We start from the raw sequence: 21,743 nt of genomic DNA, 5'->3' as shown, positions 1-21,743 counted from the left end.
GAGATTAAATGTCAGATTGGAAGAAAAAAGCTCACGTTACGTGATAGAAAATGTATTTTTGTGGTACAGGTACAGGTTTATAGAAAAGAACAACACTTCCTTCAAACAATCAGTCCCTTTTTCAGTACTGGGAAATAAACAGTGATATTCAGGTTGACAAATAGATTGGGCTGAAAATAGAAAATAGTAAATAATACATTTTGATTTCACCCACTTTTTTAAATCTGTAAATCAATCAGCCATGATTTGAAAATTTCCCTATGATTGAAGACATGTAGTGTACAGATTTGTGTCATGTGTTGCTTGATCATATTTAAAATATGTGAATATCAGCACAAATCTCCGCTATTTTTTTTTTTTTTTTTTTACTTCATTCTAAAAATATCAGCTGCAGCCTTCAAACACCCATACTGGTTGAACCCTGACACACAGTACTTTAGATTTCATCTCCACAGTAACAAAAAAGCTTCCCCCTCCTCTCCTCTCCTGTCACTGAAGATGCAGGAAGCAGACATGTGATAGTCAGCGTCCACACGTCAGCAGAGCAGATGGGAGCCTGAGAGGAGCCCCAGTAACTGAGATGCAGTAGTGGCGTGTAGCCTGGTAGTTAGATCGAGTGCCGGAGCCACTTCATTGGTCACGGTGATACAATCTCCACAAGGAAGTTGGTTCGAGCAGAACTGGATTTAGCTAACAGGCTAGCAACTTTGCACTTATAAATAAAATGTGTTGGGTAAGGTGAGGAGCGATCCTCATGACATCTTTCCTATCTGGATCTTCTTCCAGGCCTCTGAAGCGGTGAATATACAGGAGTCGATGATGCCTGCGACTGTGAACGTCCCTCCAACAATGGCACAGATCTACAGAAAACAAGTCGTCCCGTCAGTCTCAGTGTTTCAAAGCTGTTAAGTTTTCTTCTCTGGTTATAAATGGCTCGACATCAGCTGGCTTTAATCACATTTAATCGTAACAATACATTACACGGACAACTCGGTATGCACTGGAGTCCAGCAAAGAGCTCTGCTGCTGCTTGACTCACAATCTTAAGCCATGACTCATAATCACACTATACGCACAGTCATCTCCTACCCATGCCTTAAGTCATGATAAACCTAAACAACACAAAGGACAAATAACAGTGTATCTCAACAGCCAGCAGCCAATATACCTCTGACTGCATTATCAGTCAGCAGGAAACTTTCCTCATGAGGTGGTACAGCAAAAAATTTCTCAACTGACAGGGTCAGGTGGGGGATGGAGTCAGATAAAAGGAATTTAGGAGGTAAAAGGAATTTTTTGTACAAGGCAAAATATAAAGAAACAAAGAAAATATAGAAAATATAAGACCTCTTATATGACCACTAAAAAAAAAGAAACCTAAATGTGAAAAGTGAAAAACTACAGAAGTAGTCCCACTTTAGGTCTGTGAGACATACTGTGTAACAACTGATCAATTTAATAATATAACATTACATTGTTTTACTGATGTTGGAGCAACACAAAACGCTGGAATTATACAGCTGTTATGGCTAACATGTTAGCTAACAGCCTTTTTACACATCCAGCAGACACAGAGCAACATTAGCATTGACCTGAAGTTGTATTTCTGGCCACCTGATGAATACAAGAAAATATCCCCTCTCCTTTTGGCTCAGTTTTTTGTTTCTATCAACTCCTGAGGGAAATATATAGCTCATTAGCTGCTAAATGTTTGCTACGTTCACGAGCTAATCACTAACTGTCTTCTGTATGGTGATGGGCAGGTAGCGTACAGTGGGTTTATCAGAGATGTCTTGAGGTAAACTGTTGCCTGCTGATGAAAACAGCACTGATGAGAGCACTATGGGTCAATCAAAATCAAAAAGTGGTCGGCTGGAAAAGTGAAACAATGATCTGAAAGAAGATAAAAGGCTCTGTGAGCTGAGGGGAACTAAAATGTTGATTTTTAGTAGGTATAATGTTAAACATGTGTAGGTATTTGGTCACAAAGTATTAGACTAATTTTCGAACCTGATGGTGGCGCAAGAGGAAAAATAGGATTCATCCTCTGGGCATCATGAATTTCTGTCAAATTTCGACCCACTGACCAAGCTACTGGCGTTGTTAAAAATACATTAGAACCGCTTTGAGGTAGTGTTTTAAAATCATCACTTTCACTGTTTATAAGACATTGAAAGGCCTTGAATTTAAATAAATCAACATTAATGTAAGACATTTTGCCACAGATTTTGGTTTCTCTCAAATCCCAGAGGTGAATCCACTCACTGTTGTGATGAAGCGGTAGAAGGGCTGTCTCCTCTCCGTGTACTTGACCGTGATTGGACTGAGGTCGTATCTGAACCAGATGGCCGGGATGATCCTGCCCGTGTGGCTGTAAGCAACGTATTCCTGTGTGGGAAGGAAAAAAAAAAAAAGAGAGAGCGTGTTACAAAAAGTGTTTTGGACTCTGCGACATGTAAGATCGATTTAATCAACGCTGAGGCAGTCAATCCCATTATGTTTAGAAAACTATTTAGAGCAAACTGTAATTTCATTCTCATCTGTAGTGATGTTTACGAGTCATTACAGAACTGGTTTTGAGTGAAGTCATTCAAAAATCTTAAAATGACTGTAGAAACAAAAAGAACCTTGGCTGAATAAACTCAGATGAAGTAAGCAGGAGGCGGCTACAATGAGCTGAGTTATTGTTACGTGATGTGATGACAGGACTATCAGTGAGTTTCTATAAATCACATTTCTACTGAATCAATCCTGATATACCTACAATAAATTTGATAAGAATAATAAATTTATCATGGAAAAAAGACTGTTGAAGTCCAAGCACAGATGCGTGCCTCAGCTGGACCTTTATTTATGCTCCTGCAATGAGATTTTGGAATATTTTGCTCAGGCCCTCATCCTCCCCGCTTCACAGCTGACCTGCACTGTTATTACTTCAAACTCCAAAACCCAGCTGTCAGTCAACACAGTTCTAGGAAGTGTGTTTATGGTTTGTTGACATCTAGGGAGCTTTTCCAGTCACTAGGGGTGAGCTTTCACTTCCGGGTGAGTGCACAAGTTAACACGGCGATACATGCTCGGGCCATATGTTGGGATGGTCACTCTGCTTCCATGACGAGTGCAAAAACAACATGACATAGCGGTGTGATTTAATGAGAAGGGTGGAAAGAAAAAGAGAGGTAATAGCGAGGATACAGCACCTTGTTGGCTACCGTGTACTGGTAGGAGAACCTCTGTCTGCCTGACAGGTCTTCATACACTGTTGGAACAATCTTCAGTATGTAGTCATGAGAGGCCAGAGCTGCAAGAGCAACAAAGTAATTTCAATGACAAAATGTCGTTTCCGGGTCCAAAAATGGATACAGTTTTGATCATGACGCAAACGGCTGGAGACTTTCTGTTTGAGCTGCAGTGTCAGCTGTTTGAATCAAATTTCCACTGTGTTTGGATTTAATTGCCGTCCACTAGGTGTCTCATTTCATTGCATCACGCGAGTGGCCTTACATAAAAGTCACATAGTGGTTATGATGAGTACATGTGCAGTTTGGATACGTACGATTAGATGAGAGCTTGTCGGCCCCTCCTAACGCATTGAAGGCTCCCTGTACTTTTTGTACCTGTGTGACAAAAGGGGGAAAAAAAGAGATCTGTGTTGTGCCTTCATGCTGCAGATCTTGTCAAGTTTTCTAGGCTGTGTTTTGTGTGTGTGTTCCTACCTGAAGCTTTTCCCCAAAGGCCAGTTTGTGGATGGTGTGTGTCATGTCAGGGTTCTGGGGCTGTGCAGTAGCGCTGTGTGTCGAAACGTGGAAGTTTCCTGGTACCTGAAGGCAGGCAACACGCATAAACACATACACACAGCAAAGTTTGTAAGCCAATAACAGCACAAGCACCTGCAACACATTTAGTTAACTAATGACGGAGTCTGACAACACACTCTCTCAGTTGGAAACTAAAAGGTCCGCGCCTCCGGAAGAAAAATCTTCCCACTTTAACACGTTCCACATATTTCCATTTATTCCACGAGCAAGAGTGTTAAATGTACAACTGCTGGGTTAATCATTTTAAATGCAATGGAAAGACTGACGCACAAAGTGGTGGTGGGACAAACAGAGCTTCACGGGGCCCAGACTGTAGTATGCTGTCAGGTGTAACTGAATCCCCGAGCTCTTCCATTTAGCATAACTCAATTTAGACTGGAGGAGGAAGCAGGTCGGGCTCATTTGTCTCAGACAGGGGATCAGCCACTATGTTTAACTCAAGTGCAAGACAAATATACGGCATATAGTCCAAGAGCTTAGGTCCCACAAAAACTCTTATCTGATCCACCATAATGTAATTACTGGACAGAAAAGACTGACTTTTGCCATTTCCTAGGGGGCGGGGGGGGGGATCAGGCACATAAAACAAGTAATCCCTCGAGTGTGTGGGGGGTCATTCTTCTTCTCTGCTCCACTATGAGATGACGCCTTACTTTGTTGATGGTGAATTCTCCCTCAAAGCGACAACCGTCACCCTGGTTGAGAGGAATCTTCATGGAGTTGTCAATGTGACCGACCTCATGGCGGCCCATCTCATCCTGGATGTCCAAACCTACCACTGAAGAAAACAAAGAGATACGGGAGAAAATTGAAATATATAATGAACAAGAGAGAATATGAACCAAAATATTAAACAGTTTCCTCTGCCGGTTTCAAACTTTTACTTTTCAAGTGCTAAGAAAACACAGAAACTAGAACTGCAACTGACAACTTTTTTTTACTGATTTATCTATCCTTTATTCTAAATTAATTCATCGGTTGTAGTGATTGGTTTAATGTAAAAATAATGCCAGAAAACACTGAAAAAGTTTCTGACAGTTCCCCAGAGCCCAACGTGACGTCCTCAGAATTCTTGTTTTATCCGATTAACACACAAAATCCAGACACTCAATTTAGCACAATATAACACACAGAAACATAGAAAGTTCTCATTTGAGAGGCAGAAACCAGAGGACACTTGAATTTTTTCTTAACAAATTATTAAATATCAATTTTCAAATTTGCTGAAAATCATTTTGTTGTTGTTGTTGTTTGACTAATCAATGCATTGTTTCAGCTCTATAAAAAACATTTGCTGCTTTCCTCAATTTTGATCTTTATTTTGGTCTTTGAGTTCAACAGAGTAAAAAATAAAAAATGAATGAATCCTAAATTTATCCAAGTGCATCATTACAGACAAAACAAGTTGTGTGAAGACGTCACCATCTTGTGACTGGACTCTTTATTGATTAAACTATTCATTGGTTAATCAAAGACATTAATGATAGATTTACAGATGATGAGAATAATCATTAGCTGCAGATTTTTTTTTTCTTTTTTTTTCTACATTCAACAAGCAAACTGGTACTTTCCATTAGAAGAGAAAGAGAAGAATAAAGAGAGAGATTCTCAATATCACAACAGTGTGGCCCGCAAAGTAAACACACAAAGTCCAAACAGACCACCTCTCCTGCCTGTTGCCCTCTCCGTCTGTGTTTTTCCATCTAGACTTCCACACCACCCCCCACCCCCTCCCCTGCAAGCCGACGTGCATTGGCACACTGGCAGTGGCCTATTTTCAGAGGCTGCCTGTGCTGTGTGTTGGCCAGCAGTGCAGAAAGGGATGTCTGCTGGATCTGTGCTAAAACCTCCACACGCCGTCCGTCTGACCTTTGACATTCAAGACAAATTTGACCCCTCCCCCCCTCTGCCCCCCTCTGCCCCACGTCTACCTACATCTCAAAATACAGTGCACAAATGTGAGTGAAGTCCGCCCGTGTGAGAGCTGGTTGTTTCTCCTTTTTAAGACATTTAGGACTGGAAGTGTGTTCATGTAAAGTGGGTGGGCTGGTGTGTGTATGTGTGTGTGTGTGTGTGTGGGGGGGGTTATTATAAGGGTATTACACGCGGTTCTGCTTTTCCATGAAGTCACAAATCAAGACCTGGCAACCCGTAAAGGTCAGTGGAGGGAGACAGTGTTTAACTCTGGAGCAGCAGAGCAGATAAATAGTAAAAAGAGATGGAAATGCCAGCTTTTCCATGATGAGAATGATTTCTCTCTGCAAGTAAATTTGTAATGGATGACAACCTGTTTGGAGGCCTGGAAAATAAACTGACAATATTAACTTGCAGGGGCAAGGCCTGAGGAACATTTCTGCTCATTACATGCAGCTGCACTGTGGTTACACCAACGTGTTTGAACTGGTATTTAAGAGCACCCTACATTTCTGACAAAAAAAAAAAAAAAAAAAGTTTAAATTCTGCAAATAAACAAAACCACCATACATACAATAATCAAGAGCTTTAATTGGAAACGGCAGGGGACGGCCTTTGTTTAGGCATGCCATGAGCGAGCTTGTCTAAACACATGGCCAACAGCTGTGTGTCTGCATGCCAAAGCCTCTCTCGCTGAAATCTGGACTTCATTTTTCACACAAGCATTTATTGGCTTTGCCATTTTTGGATATCGCTTGAACTGAATGGATGTGTGTGTTTTCTGTGCTGCCGGAGTAGCACCAGTGTGTGTGTGTGTGTGTGTACATGGATGTGGTGTGTGTGTGTGTGCGCGTGTGTGATTTGTCATTGGGCATAGTTTCTGAGGGGAGTCATGAGGAGCAAATAACCAGTGACTGCTCTCCGTCCTGGCACGCTTCAACTGCCCTGCCCACTTCTCTGACATCCAAAGTACAGTAGACGAGCCAACCGAGGCAACTTCATGTCAAACTCAGATCACGGCTGTGTGGCAGCATGAGATCAAACAGAAGCGACACAGATCTGAGGTTTGGCGTAAAGTCTAGTGTTATCTAGCAGCATGCAACAACACCGCAGGGTAAACAAACCATTGTGTAGCTTTGAGTCTATTCTTTATCTAGGGAATCATTTATCTTTTGCCAATATGCCGTGTTAAATGATAGGGCAGGGCAAGTATGCCACTGTCTGATAAAGGGAAAAACAAACTGTAAAAAAGAGGACATAAACAGTGTGAAAAACATAACACACAAACAGGAAGTGTAATGAAGAGAAACTGAGGGTTATATATATGTATATATATATATATATGTATATACTCACAATCACAGTGTAAGTTTGGCAAACTGATGTTTAAACTCACATCTATCTTCCCACCACTGTCTTTATCAGGATCATCCACATAAAGTTCATTTACTCTGTAATAGGCAGAAAAGAGAAAAACAGTTAGATAAGCTGAAACCTTTAATGAGAGGGGGAAAAAAGTCATTTATACTAAGAAAAAGACCAGTTTCTCCTCTGACAACGTGTCATTTGCGCACTACTTTAACAGTCGAGGATTCATCTTCTGCCAAATTGCAAGTAAAAGAGCATTTGTGTATCTGTGTCAGTGTATTTCCTTTCTGTCACACCCTCCCCAAGTCATCACTTATTACACATTGCCAAGAGGCTGACGCATGCACAAAGCCAATTTCCTGTGAGACAATTGACTCCACTCATTGGTTACAACACAGGCCGAGCAGGATACATCATAATGAGGGCAACGACATTCATGATTAAGTTCCTGTCTTGTATATTTCAGATGGCAGGTCCTGTGCCTGTGTGGCAACAGAGGGGACTGTCTTACGATTCGATTGTTTCAGCTACAGGATATTACAAGATAACGCGGCTGTTAAAGGCAGTTCGACTGGTGTTGATACCTACATTTCAGTGGCTATGAATCCCGTCAGCTCAGACAGGAACAGGAAAAGTATGAAGACACAGCAGAGAATGGAAACTGTGGGCAAAGAGGAAGAAAGTTAGAATGAACACCTTGTTTAAACTTAAGTCACTGCTGAGTTTTATGTACGGCACTTCAAGGAATGATGTAAACAAAATGAGCGAGGGCTCTTCCAACCTTTGAGAATGGCTGACCTAAGCTATTGACATTAATGAAATCACAGCAGCCGTAAAAATTGTCCCGAAATAGCTGTTTTACTGGCAACGTTAAGCCTGCCATTACGCAGGTTTTTAAAAGACCCTCCTACACTAATTACACATTAAATACCAGCACAACAGGCAGCCATTACAGCATATCTGCTTTCAGAGGGGTGAGCTCATGCTGCACAAGTCCTACAAACGGCTCTTTTTGGGTTTCCTTAAACAAACTTCACACAATCACCCAGACCAAAAATGGCTCCAACAAAGAAGCTTTACAGTGAAGGTTTTAATGAACAGCAAGACAGGGACCAGATTAGGAATATTAACCTTAAATATTAAGTATTTTTGTTCAATCTGAGCCAAAATAAAGTCTGAGCTTAAAAGGAGAAGCAGCCAGGCTGCCTGTTTCATTTCATGTGTCAAACTAATCAGCCGAAGGGTCATATAAAAACGTCATGTGTTTACTAAGATAAATATGGAAGGAGCTGATCTGTGTCTGCGCAACTGTGGTCTATCTGGTATGACAAGAGCCTCAGTCAGACAAGCTCTCACTCAGCAGGTGAGGCGTGTTTACGTGACAACCGTCTCCCAGGATCACAGTCACATGACCTTGTGGTCGGCAGAGCGTCACAGCCAAACCTGTGGTTGGCAGAGGCTTTACATAAGGTAATGTTTAACCAACAAACAATAGGAAGCATCGCTATGACACATAGGTCACTTATTCAGGTTCATCAAAAGACAGTACAGTATCTCTTCCTGAGCTTCAAAGGGTGCAATACTGGAAGGGGATTACTAAAGATGAGTGTAATGGACTGCTGCTGATTTAAACTTCAACAGCTCTGCAATGGAAATACTGACAAGGCAAATGATTTACAAAGACTTCACATGAGTGTTTTCTTTTCTTCTTTTTTTTCCAAACCTTAGCTCATCCATCCTAGTGCTCACACTTAAGATGAAATAGACTCAAAAGTTGCTTCATTCTCACAGAGAGGAAGCTTTTCTTTCAGAGCTGTGACACAAAGGATTGGATATGATAACACCATGAATCAGTCCATGACACCAAAACTAGCCCTACACTTCTGTAATCAGATGTTCTATTTATTTTTGTTCTACCCGAAGCTCATTTTCTCCCACACCGCACAGGCAGGACAAACAAATAATATAATTACTACAAATCAGTCAAACAACAGATTGATATATTATGTCCAAAGTGAGAAGGGCTCCGGAAAAACCACTGTTGCAAAAACAGAGCTATTGTTCAAAGTAAATACCGTAAAAATTGAAGCCAAAGGAATGTGGCCCTAAAACAGAATAACAAAAGCACTTGGGGTCAAATATTTGGCCTTTTGTGAAAGAGGGAGTCTGTTTCTGGTTGCCTCTGAACCACACAAACCAAACTGTAAGTTGAGCGGCACTAACAGTTGTCTAATATCCAAATCAACCAAATGCCCTCACCCCTAGACAGAGGACGGAGACAGGAAGGGAGTCAACTCCATACAGGAAGAACTTCCATCCATTTCCTCATGGGTGGAAACTCGTGTGTATATCTTTAGCAAATTCATTCTCTTCCCTGTCATCCAGGAAGGTGTTTATAATCTGTGTAAAAATGTTCACTATTCACTAACAGCGTTGTTTATCCACACTGTCATCAGGTTGGAGCTGACATTCAGTTCTACCCTGCGCTGCTCAATGAATAACCAAAAATGTGTCATCAGGTCTTTTGTATGCTGTTTAAGAGTGAATAATCAATACTATCCCTGATTACACAATGATTTGTTGGTGACAAGCACGAAACACATGATCTGACAGGAAAACCATTCAGATTCACAGTGATGACTTCTCAGGTGCCTGTGGCAATGAAAGAGCATGCTCATTAACATTCTTACCATACTAGTTGTAGCAAAACAGGTACTGCCCATTGACTGACTCTGTTGGGATACACCTCTGCGCTGAGACAGGTACTTGATTTACAGCTGTCATCTCCTCCCTTTTCCTAAACTGTTCCTCAATACATCCACCCACTGAGTAGTGACTGGTACCTCTCTCTCTCTCTCTCTCTCTCTCTCTCTGTGTTTACATTCTAATGAAAAGCGTGCACGTTAAACTCTACAGGTATGCTAAATACTACCACTAGCTAAGCACTACTAGAATGGCAAAGTCATTTGTTATTGCTATCTAAGAGCCACAGGGTTTTGTAGATGGTAGGAATAGCAAAATGTGACATAAAACATGACTATTAGTTGAAATAAATCATCCAAAAAGGTATTATTTTGATGAAAGTCTGTCTCTGTTACTTTTGTTTTGGTTGTTTTCGTTTCACTGAAAAGAAAATACACAAAACATTCACAATATTGAAACATACAAATTGAAACAAAATGCTGCAAGTACTGCAATTTAAGGCTAAGTTAGCTAATGAAATTGCTGAAAAAATGAAAAGCGTGAACAGAAACATTCAAAGGAATAGTTTGACATCATTTGTAGACACTTGTCTTCTTTCTTGGTCACGGCTGGATGAGAAGGTGGATACCAAAAAACTGAATAAAAATGAAAAGCTGTGGTTTTATTATGAAGCTAGAACCAGTAGCCAGTTAGCTTAGCTCAGCACAAGGATTGGAAACAGTTAGACCACTAGCAGCTATAAAGCTCGCTAACACATCAAATCTTGTTTATGTGATGTTTACAAAAACTGACACAATAATGTGTAAGATTTACACTTTGTTACCTTTGGACAGACTCAGGCTAGTTGTTTCCCTTTTTTCTTTAAGCTAAGCTAACTATCTACTGGTGGTGGTGTTTAATTTTTTATGTACATGAGATTGGCTTCAATCTTTTCAGCTAACTTTCAACAAGAAAGCAAATAAACAGATTTTAAGTTAGTGACACAAGTGGAAATAGAACTTTATTGAACCAAATCTGTACCAAACATTTTGCATATTTAATGCTAAATACTTTCTATAGAAGCAACACTCAGTGATTCCAAATACATACTTGGACAAATGGGCAACTAAAACTTGATTAATCAACATATAAAAATAAAAAACAACCAAAAAAAGAGCCTCATATTTTTGGCCCGTTGAGGGTGAAGAACTACTCACTGAATGCTCCTGTGTATGTGGGCTGGGTGAGATCTTTTGGCACTTTCCTGTAGATATCGAATCTGAGGAGAGAAAGGAAGAGAAGGAAACAAAAAAAAAAAAGGGAAAGGAGGAGTGAGAAAAAAAATTGCAAATGTAAACACTACGTGCTGAGAAAAGAAGCACATTCTGTACCCATCAGGCTGTGCGATATTACAGAAGAGTGGTGGAATGTTAGCTGTGGACCACTGCCATTACACATAACAGGTCCAGACAGCCAGCCGCAACACACACACACACACACACACACACACACACACACTACAGGGTTACACCTCTTCCTGTGAATGTGTGCTCTGTAATTCTGACCCCAACAAAAGGTCTCTCACACTCTGCATGTACACAGCAAAACACAAAGCCAACATAAACACAACACACAGACACACCAATGAAAACAGACATAGAGGAATACAAACACAACTGTAGTAACAATTTACGATGATCCAGTCATATGGTTTGATCTTCTTGGCAGTAAGTGGAACAACACCAGCAGTGAAGGATTCAGTCTGACAACATCAGGCTGTAGATTTATTCTCATTTAAATCTTCAACTTAACATTTTGTATCAACGTAGGTATTTAAAAAAAAGAAGAAAAAAAAAAGGATTGTGTGTACATCAGTGAATCAGAAGCGCAGGAGGATCATTACCACCTGACACAACCACAGCCCTCTTGTGAAATACTGTTGTTGCCTATTTGGGGAGCTCAGAAGGGGGAAAAACTACTCAACACCAAAACTATTTAGGTTCATGAGTTCTTGCGCATGTCCTTTTTGGGCAGTGAAACATTTTCGACCCCAAACTCCATTGCTGACTGATGTAAACCCCACCCACCCTCACTTCTCATCTCCCGTCACACACACTCTCTTTCTCTCTCTCGCTCCTTCCTCATCTCCTTCCAAAACACTCACATCTCTTCAAATTTCTTCCACCGTTAGCTGCCAGAGAAGTAATCACAGCTGATGCAATGCAGGGCAGTGGGGGGTGGGGGGCTGGAGGAAGTGGGAGGGAGGGCTTCCTGTCCAGCTCCGACCCTGCTGCTTCTCTTGTTTCGCCACAGTTCCTGTTCTCGCTCCTGTGTTTTCATCTAGTGCACACGGACCCCTGGATCCTAAACGCCTCGGCCAGCTTCCTTTCATCTCTTCCTCTCTCCCTCTGATCCGCATCCATCTATAACTTCCTGCACCGATGTCCCATCAGTATTAGATCACTGTGCGCTAATAGCCAGCCTGGCTGGATATACAGGACAGACAGCATAGAGAGGGGGCTGGGAGGGGAACTCAGGGAGGGGTCGTCTGTATGCAGGATCAGAATAACTTCTACACTAACACACTTCCTGAATGTTAAGCTTCATGTGCAGAGAGGCAGAATCTCCTTCCCTCACATCCTCTCCACCCTGCCACAGTGCTGACCCCATGAAACAACCAAACAGGTGGGGCACAGTGATGTACACTGCTGTCATGTGAAAACCTTGAAACTCCTGATTCCTGATTTCTGTCTCTCTGAGCTCAGATCAAGGATTACACCCTCCCCGTGTGGGTTCTCCTGTCAAGAGAAAATAAACAACCAGTGTTGTTTTGGAAACTTTGTCAACTTTCTTTTCTTAAACTCCAAACCGCATTTGTGGTCAAAGTGGCCAAGACAGAAACAAGAAGTGTATTTGTTGAAACGTTGCCATGTGAGATGTGACGTATATACACAGTGCCAATAATATAAAGAACTATAGAAAGTAAATTGTGCAAGAAGGTTGTAAGATGCCACTGATTATTACACATTTAAACAAACTCCTTAATGCTCAAGCTACATCACAAACACATGACGCCAATGACTGCAGCCAAGTTGGAGACCAGGTTATAAATACTCACAGAGATCCTCATCTCTTGGTGTGTGACTATCTTTTTTTTTTTAGCTGTCGTGGTCTCCCACTGCTAAAATCAAATGTGAGTGAGGAAACAAAATCTCACTCAAGTGGTCACTTGAGACCTGACATGGAATCTGATGCAACTGATGTGAACTGTAAATAGTCTCAGATTGATGTACAGTAGACAGGCCGGATATATCTGGACACAAGGCCTGAGTTACACTCTAAATTAAGGGATGGAGAGGTGGAGAAAATTAATAAAATGGCATCCCAGCACTATCTTGATATTGATATGATATTTAGTTAAATATTTGAAGTCACGTGATATGTTGGCCTCCTGCTGCAGCAGTCTAACACAAAAACCATGTAACCATATTTTTTGCTTGTTAAAGTCACAGCAGGGAATCACACGTAACCCCCCCCACACACAAACTCATCATTCTGCCTTGATATGACGGAGACTGACTGAGCTCTTGTATTACATTAAAATAAAAAGGCAGGTGTTCATGAGCACAGTTATAATCCCTCCCAACACTGAAAATGCTGGGCAGATGAATAAATACATAGTCATTCGAATCTGACAGAATTATGGCAGGTTTAATTTATGTTTGAGCTGAAATGTCATAATAAAGACACTTCTCATACTGAATGCAAAATTGAAATGCTATAATGTTGACATCTGTTATGTTAGTTGTATTACAAAACATATTACTGGAATAAATCCGAATATTTCTGAATAAAATATTTGATATATTTGATAGCATACCTTATATTCCACCAGTTGAAAATATATTTTTTATATCACATGACATGGCTTTTGTTTAATTTAACTGAAATATGTGAATCAATTTGGTAAGGCAGCATTTAATGTATATCATAACATATCATTTAAAATGCATTCATTGAAATACAAAACACACAAGTGTTATGGCAATAAAGACAACCTCTGTTTTGTGAAGAAATACATTTACTTAAGTGTATTTATTTAAAGTATTGTCATACATAATTTAAAATGTATTTTATTTTATATAGTTACATTACATTTTATAGCAGATTTTGTCAGAGGTGCACAACAGTACTTAAATACGTCCACAACACCTTTGCTAGACTTAGGGAGACTTATTTTTAGGTTGGATGAGAACTCAGTTTCAAGTAATTTCCTTCACTGCGAACACTTTGTATTCATGAATATTAATGATGACTCCCAAGAGTTCATCTCTTGGTCTAACACTGACGTTGGTAATTTCCTGAATTACAGTCAACACATCTCCCTCCGTCACTTCACACTGCTCGGTCTTCTGTAAAGGCCGCAGATGTTTTGTGATTAGTGAGGACATGGTGTACCAGTATCTCTCTGTTGACACCATGAAGTGAAAGCACAGAGCCGCTTTTCAAGGAAGGAACCTGACTAAATGAACCATATCTCGCAAATGAGTCACAATGAGTCACTGCTTCACCCCTTTTATGTATTCCTCCACATTAATAGATTGTTTAGTTCCTCTTCTCACATGTGATCATCTTACATAGGTAACGCATGCTTACTTGTGTAAGTAGATTTCTATTTCAGTCATCTGGTGAAAGTGTACGTCAAGTATTAAACTGCAAAGTCACCCAACACTGTCAAGATTAAGAGATATAACATGCATTGACAAAACACTGTCAGCATCCGTACTGAAACTCTAAGTCACCATGATCTAATCACCAGAGAGGCAAACACACTACCTCATCAGGTTGGCCCAAACCATGCCTACATATGTCAATAAATGACATAATTCTGAAGGTCAATTAAACGTGGGGATAAAAGCCTCTCAGCCATTCACTCATTCAATCAAAAGAGCTGCTGCTCAGTCATTCTGAAAGAGGGAATTCTTATAATTAGAAGCTGATTGTTAGAAGCTGTGCAGAAACACCATCAAAAAGTAACACAGCAAGTCAGCACATGCTGCTATAACTAATCACAGTGTTATTGCCATTTTTGGTAGTAGATCAAGAAACAAAGCATCTCAGAACATGAATCTGACATCCAATCCAGTCAGGTCGTTTTTGATTACATCATGGGAAACTGAATGAAACTATAAAATAATCAAATATAGTGTAAAATGATTAATGATTTGTGAGGGTACAAGAAATTTTCTTTATATTAGTAATTAACTGAGAGTAAAAAAATTAAAATTTTAAAATTTAAAAAAATACAATATTAGATTATTTAAAAGGAACTATTTGTAAGGTTTGCTATTTTTACATAGCCAACATTAGAGACGTTGCAAGTTCAGCATCAAAGTTCAGTCTTTTACTCGCCAAGAGCTGTCTCCAGCGGTGGAAAGAAATGCCAATGTTGACTGTTGTTTTGCTTCTGTCACTGAGGTCATCATGCTAACCAGCTATACCCGGCCCGACAGACAGTCTGGTCACTGTCCGATACCGAGTATCGCCCAGTCTGCCCTGAAGAAATAGGGCTGCTCTGAGTACGCATTATAGCCTTGTCTTGTAAATACAACAATGGCTGAAGCTCTTGGCAAGACTGGTAAATAAATAGCTGTTAATGCTAATGCTGGCTATGTAACAATAGCTAAACTTACAAATAGCTGCTTTAAAGTAAGCGTAAACACATTATGGACGGATGAATATGAATTTATCCTACATACAACTACTGAAACACATACCCAAAGTCTGATATACATGTATCGTCTTGCTTTTGTGATTTGTGATCCGTTTCTTAAGATTTACAAAATCTCTTATGAAAGATGCAATGAGCTTGGGGCTAAGTGTAACTGATAGGATAGGAAAGTCAGAAAGTAATGAGAGACCGGTTCACACATTGTTGATTTTAGTCTTTTCATTGGTTTTGCTTATATAAGAAAAATATACAACACCCGCTGTTAAAAATCTATATTTAATCTAATACAGCTCAACATTCTGGGAATACATGCTACCCTAACGTATGGCGTAACCTACGGTAATCTATATCGTTACACACACTCATCCTGTTGACTAACCCGCCGATGTTTCTGACTGAGCGAAACAACCAGTTGGTTCGTCAATCGAGCTATTTCCAGCTGTTGCAACATGAGTTTTGTATGATCATGGTATCACTTAAGCATCTGAACAGGAAATGACCAGTTCCTAACCCAATGACACATTCACTCTCAGACAACCCTCCAACACAGATCATCTATTGTAGCAGTCGAAACAAGAGATATACGGCAGATGCTGTATTTTGGTAAATTCATTTGCTTATTGCGACACGGCTGTGGTCTGTAGGAAGGATGACAGCAACTGTTAATAGTTTGAGAGAAAGGCAGCTCGTGAGTGAGCTAAGGCTGCAACTGACAATCATTTTCATTATCAGTTACCAAGGTTACATCTACAAACCCTTAAGATATTAACTATATATTGATATAAACCAGAGAAAAGCAAATATTCACATTTGCTTGATTTTCTTCTCTGAAGTTTTTATATTTATGTCGATCAACTAATCAATTACTCAATGTTTCTGCACTATTGTGATCAGAAATAATATCATTCAAATCACCAACCACTAATTATTACTGAGGACATAAATCCAGTATGTTTCCTAATGAAAACTTTGAAATTCAAAATAAAATAAAATTAGAATATTAAAGTACTCCTACATTTTTGAACAAAAACAGTACAAAATACAAAACATTTTCTTGTGTGAGCTTCTCAAATAAGAGACTTTGCTGGTTTTCTTTGTCATATCATTGAAAACTGAATATCTTTGGGGTTTAGACTTTTGGTGAAAAAAACAAGGTATTGTAGACTTCACCTTGACTTCTGGGAAAGTAGTGATGGGCATTTTTGATTTTTTGACAATTTTGTTGCATATTATAACAACTGAAACAAACTGGCAGATTAACCAGTAAAAATAATTGTTTCTTGTAGTCCTACTACTTTAGCTTTTTTTTTTTTTTTTTTACCTTGACAAAGTTAAGACTCTGATTTAAGGACTGAGTATTCATAATGTAAATTGTTGACAGACCACCAGTCGGTATCTGTCACAGCCCAATAGTATGAAGTGACCACTGTGCAAACATCCTGTCCTTTATTTTGATTAGGGTGTGCTCTATTGACAGTTTCAACAGCCCTGTACAGTAGGTGTGACTATTAGCTCTGTGCTAATAGAGTATCAACAGATTAGGTGAATGGCTCTGCAGTACTTCTGCTCAGGTGTATTTCTGACTGCCCACCGTCTGTTTCTTACTGTTTTGAATGACTCTGAATGCTTTGACACATTTGTGTGTATTAAGATTATTGATTCGTAAACAACACTAAACCAGACTGTTACTTTTGCTTATTATAGCAAGCGGCTATGACACCACTGTGTTGACAATAACTGTTACTATGCTCTGAGGTTACTGTTATTAGTTTAACTTCTTGCAAATATTAGGAAGGATGAGGAAATCTGCACATGCGCAGGCTGGAACCCAGACAAAACCTCAGTGAGCATACCTGAGCATCACTCCACCGACTCAACAACAACTCTACACCCCTGCGACAATGTGGCCCATTCATGCCAAATGTGAAACGGTATTGCTCCGACTGAGACTCGCTCATTAGTTGGCGATGCTTTGCCAGCCAGTTAATTCATCCAGAGCTCACCGACTGCAGAACCCCCCCGCCGTCCCTTCATGTCTAAATCCCAATGAACGGAAGCCCCGTACTCACCTCCTAACATCGAAAGGCATGATGTTTGCACGTTTGACAGGGAGGGGGTTAGCGGACAAAGCTACAAACGACGGGCAGCCTTACAGTTCTCTTCAACGCTACCGGCTGTTCATCGGTACCGGGCTGACGTCAGCTTAGGACGCTTTGCAAAAGCCGATTGGCTGAGAGCTACTTCCTGTTCCCTATGATTCTATTTCCTCCGAGAACAGTTCGTCGTTTTTATGGCTTTTTGTAACTTATGTGAAGACAGTGATCAGTTTCCATCCATTTTTTTTGAAAATAATGATAGAAGCGAGTTATAGCTTTGTATTCAAATAGTTTTAAATTATACCTTGTGTATTTGCATCTATTTATCTTCTTTTTTTTTGTTTGTCTGTAGAACCATGCACAAAAACATGTTATGGCAACACTTTGCTTTAATTCCCCCTATTTAGCATTTAAATGCTTGTTTTCCGATTTTGTCATTCATCATATATTTATACAACAGCCTGCACTTATAGGAGCCCACAGGTGAAGTTATGGTTTGTTTTGATAAATACATTAATAAACACTTATATCTACTTACAACTACATTGTAGTCTATTTGTAAACTATTTATTGAATGCTACAAACAAAATAGATACTCTGAGCCAGATTTAACTAGGTTACTTCTCTGAAGTCCCTGAACAATTAGGGTGTACAAGGGTATAGTGTAGGCTATGTTTTTAATCAAAAACTTTTACATGTATTTATTTATTTATCTACAGAAAAAAAATAAGTGAGTAAGCTACAGTTAACCAAATCAGCTAACCCTAGTTTGTCTTTTTTCTCTGGCTAGATCTTAAGAGGGCATCCTAAAAATAGTATAAAATGACATATTCTACAATAACTAATGTAACAACATAACACATAGCCTACCGGTTTGTGATGAACTTGATGTAGCATGAACACATCAATTAGCCTACATTTGAAGAATGAGAACAGGTTATACAGGAAATTACTTTATTTAAGAGGAGTTTCACTGAATACATCCACATCGTATACTGAAGTTTATTAGTCCAAACTTTCCAACTTTGGTTAGGGAGTAACTGTATGTTTATCTGGTTACTCTGTGACAGCCTCATACAACAAGACATAAACCATGTGGCCTTTATGAGAAATTTGCCTTGAAGACATTTTTATTAAAAATTCCTGTGGTGACGTCTAATGCCCTTGGTGACCCAAAATGTATCAACTACACTCTTTGGGTGACATTAAAAAACTCTTAGAACATTGTGAGAAAAGCCTGCAAATAATTAATCAAAATGGATTAAGCTACTTGTTACATGCAACAACAAGAAAAAGGTCACAACTAGAAGAAAGTAAACTTGTAAACTTATGTATCAGATCAGATCAGTTGATAGGCAAATTCATTTTCAAGACAAATGGCCTCTGCCTTGACCAGACTCAACATAAATGAAAGGAAAGTGAATGTATTTTTTCAGCAGGAATTTTTTTTTTTACATTTTGAGTATTACATACAGTACATCAGATATATAGGTATCTGTGTATATTGGAGTGTAGGCTATTATAGTCACAACCCAGAAACAGCACTTGAGATTCTTCCCATTGCAACTCAAGTTTTTTTGGTCTCCCCACACTCATATATGCATGAAATTAAATGTTCTTGGGTCATATAATGTGTCGGCCATTGAGACACTAGAGGACAGGACAGACCCTGTGTTTTCCCACTGATGGCTCAGTTGTTGCCCCTAGTAACAATGACAGTAAACAGGCAGGGATGACAGCAAGTGACAGCGAGGCCAGACCGCAGGAAATGCCTCTCATCCTCTGTTTCACTTCCCTTTCTGGATGAGAGCTACAGTTGGTTGTGGGCCATAATTATGGGAATCAGAAACAAAGCAACAATCCAGGCTCTATTTTCAGACCTCAATTTCAATATTGTGTCATTTACAGTCCACAACGCAAACACTCACACATTTGTATTCTTATTCTAGGAGGACATTTGCACTGATAAATGTCATCATGTAAAGAACAGGAATTTTTGTGTAATTGAAATCCAAGTTTTGGATTCATACCTTTTTTTCTGCTTATCATGACCATGGAGAAAAATGTTGCTTCATCATTGTAGCCTACTAGCTGCCTCTGTTCAACTCGTCATCAGTTGTCTAATTTCTTTCCTATAACTTCCAGAACATAAGTCCACCACTTCATGACTTGGGGGACGCATTTAGAGCGAGGACAAAATGTTTGGGTACAGACTGTTTTCAGAACCTGTTTGACCCCACTCCCCTGTAGAGTGTGTAACATTCCTGCTTTGTGGCATGTGCCTCACAGTTGATTCATCTCACAGGAGTGTGAGGTTAAACCGGCTGGAGAGTTTTTGCACTCTGTTGTGATTCTTAAGTTTCTGTCCTTTAAGCTTCCCCTCCCCTCCCCCTCTTCCTTTCTCACATAACACATCCATCTTCCCTTTGCTTGAAGTTAAAACACTGGGCCAAAACAGAATGGATGTGGATTCACAAGTTACAGTAAAGTGAGAATGACGTTATGGCCTATATGTCAGCCTGATCTTTGGGAACAATATACAATGTGAAACTCCTATAGTTTTTATTATAAGTTGTTAATACAAATAGAATAAATGTTTAGGACAGTGTGATAACATTAACAATGTAACTAATGAAGCACTGCTGAGCTGAAACTCAATGGGATTTTAAATGCAGGGCAATGTTGCAATACTACCTGATTTTAAGTCTGCTAAGTAAACATTTGTTTCACAACAAAACAACCAACCCTGGCATGTCTCTGCTGTGTAGTTTCAAGACTCAAAGATTTTAACACACACCCTCCTGTCAGTGGATGCCTGTTGTCTGTCAATAATGATCCTCCCGGTTCCTTTTTGTGAGACAGAAGTGTTGTCCACTCTGAGTCAGCAAACCACACCAACATCTGAAAAGGGTTTCCCAGGGTGATTGCGATCGTGTTTGCTGTAAAAAAAATATATATATACACACAAATTTTGGGAAAACCACCTCATCCATTTGTTTCAATTAGGTCACACATGAAACATAACTTACAGGTCAGGAGATCTCCATCTGCTGTTGTCTTCCTGGTAGACCGGTGTTTTGTTTCTCAGCATGTGGAAATTTACTGGACTTCAGATTTCTATACAGTGATTAACTTTTATGGTTAGCCTTTGCTCTCGGGGCATTGAACACTATGTACCTCTGACTAATAAAAACAAAGAATAAACTTTTATGGCACCTGTGGCAGATATTTACTTATTATCTTGTTATTTGTCAACTCTCAGGTGAAGAGGCAAAATTGAAATCTAATTAAACACTAACATCATGGAAAATTTGGCAAATTCCTTATTTACTGACATACAGATTCTTTACACAAACACTTTAGAAAATGACTGATTATTATTTAGTGTGATAAAAGTATGATAATGATGATGATTGTAAACCTTTATTAGACCAGGATATGACTGCATTTTTCCTAGTTTAACCACTCCAACTAAACCAACTAATATGGAGCATACAAAGAATCATTCTTTAGCTGAGTTAATGTTATGACATTTAAAATGGAATTGTTATTTACATAGAATTAAAATACACCAGTCCATCAAATTTTAGTTTCTTGGTAACTTCAGATTTCTAGTGATAGTAATTCGTAGTTTGTCCACTCACATGACTGATGTGACTCAATGAAAGAAAACAAAAAGAAGAAAAACAGGTTTTATTTGGGCAGAGTGAAGTTCTGAGATCACCAAGGGTAGGCTATGACTAAACTGATGGCCTACATTTTAGTCATCTTGTGGGCCCTACCCATTATGCTCTCACAACTGATGTTGTCTTTTTACTGCTTTTTAAAAAATCTTTTTTCTGTTTTAGTGCTATACCGTCAAGAGTTAAGAAAGAACGAAAGAAAGAAAGAAAGAAAGAAAAAGTAGACCTCTCCCTCATACTCAAAACTGGCCTAATACCGCGTGCCCGCGTGCGCTGCGCATGTACAGAAATGTCACGCATGTGCGCGAGCCCCGCTGTGTCCCGCTCCCGCTGCACGCTGGGCGGGCACGATGACGTCCGCAAGGCTGGCAGCAGGCCAGGAGGGGCGGCCCCTGACGTCAGTAGCTTTTCATTCACAAGCACGAGCCGTATATAAACGCTTCCCGAGGCG

The 21,743-nt window shown here is 39.7% G+C and overlaps 1 protein-coding gene across 1 annotated transcript; it reads right to left on the bottom strand.

The window, feature by feature from the left end:
• Window positions 1-348: 348 nt before the first annotated feature.
• On the bottom strand, window positions 349-17,714 carry ergic1 (endoplasmic reticulum-golgi intermediate compartment 1). Its single transcript, XM_022751711.1, has 10 exons — window positions 17,583-17,714; window positions 11,000-11,061; window positions 7,689-7,761; window positions 7,089-7,183; window positions 4,472-4,596; window positions 3,717-3,821; window positions 3,557-3,617; window positions 3,201-3,301; window positions 2,266-2,388; window positions 349-860 (listed from the first exon to the last, which is right to left on the bottom strand). Exons 1-10 carry the CDS (start codon window positions 17,600-17,602, stop codon window positions 753-755), a joined length of 873 nt encoding a protein of 290 aa, XP_022607432.1. The 5' UTR covers window positions 17,603-17,714; the 3' UTR covers window positions 349-752.
• Window positions 17,715-21,743: the final 4,029 nt, after the last annotated feature.

This window comes from Seriola dumerili, unplaced genomic scaffold, assembly GCF_002260705.1.
Source record: "Seriola dumerili isolate Sdu_G_001 unplaced genomic scaffold, Sdu_1.0 BDQW01000161.1, whole genome shotgun sequence".
Classification (NCBI taxonomy): domain Eukaryota; kingdom Metazoa; phylum Chordata; class Actinopteri; order Carangiformes; family Carangidae; genus Seriola; species Seriola dumerili.
Note: the sequence above shows the minus strand (reverse complement) of the source record. Positions and strands in the feature narration are given on the sequence as shown.

Excerpts from the sequence above, each read along its gene's own strand:
- ergic1 (XM_022751711.1), bottom strand. The coding sequence starts at position 17,602 with ATGCCTTTCGATGTTAGGAG. Across the intron at positions 7,184-7,688 it reads GGATTCATAGCCACTGAAAT|AGTAAATGAACTTTATGTGG; the intron begins GTAGGTATCAAC and ends TGCCTATTACAG. Across the intron at positions 3,302-3,556 it reads CGACAAGCTCTCATCTAATC|CTCTGGCCTCTCATGACTAC; the intron begins GTACGTATCCAA and ends TTGCTCTTGCAG.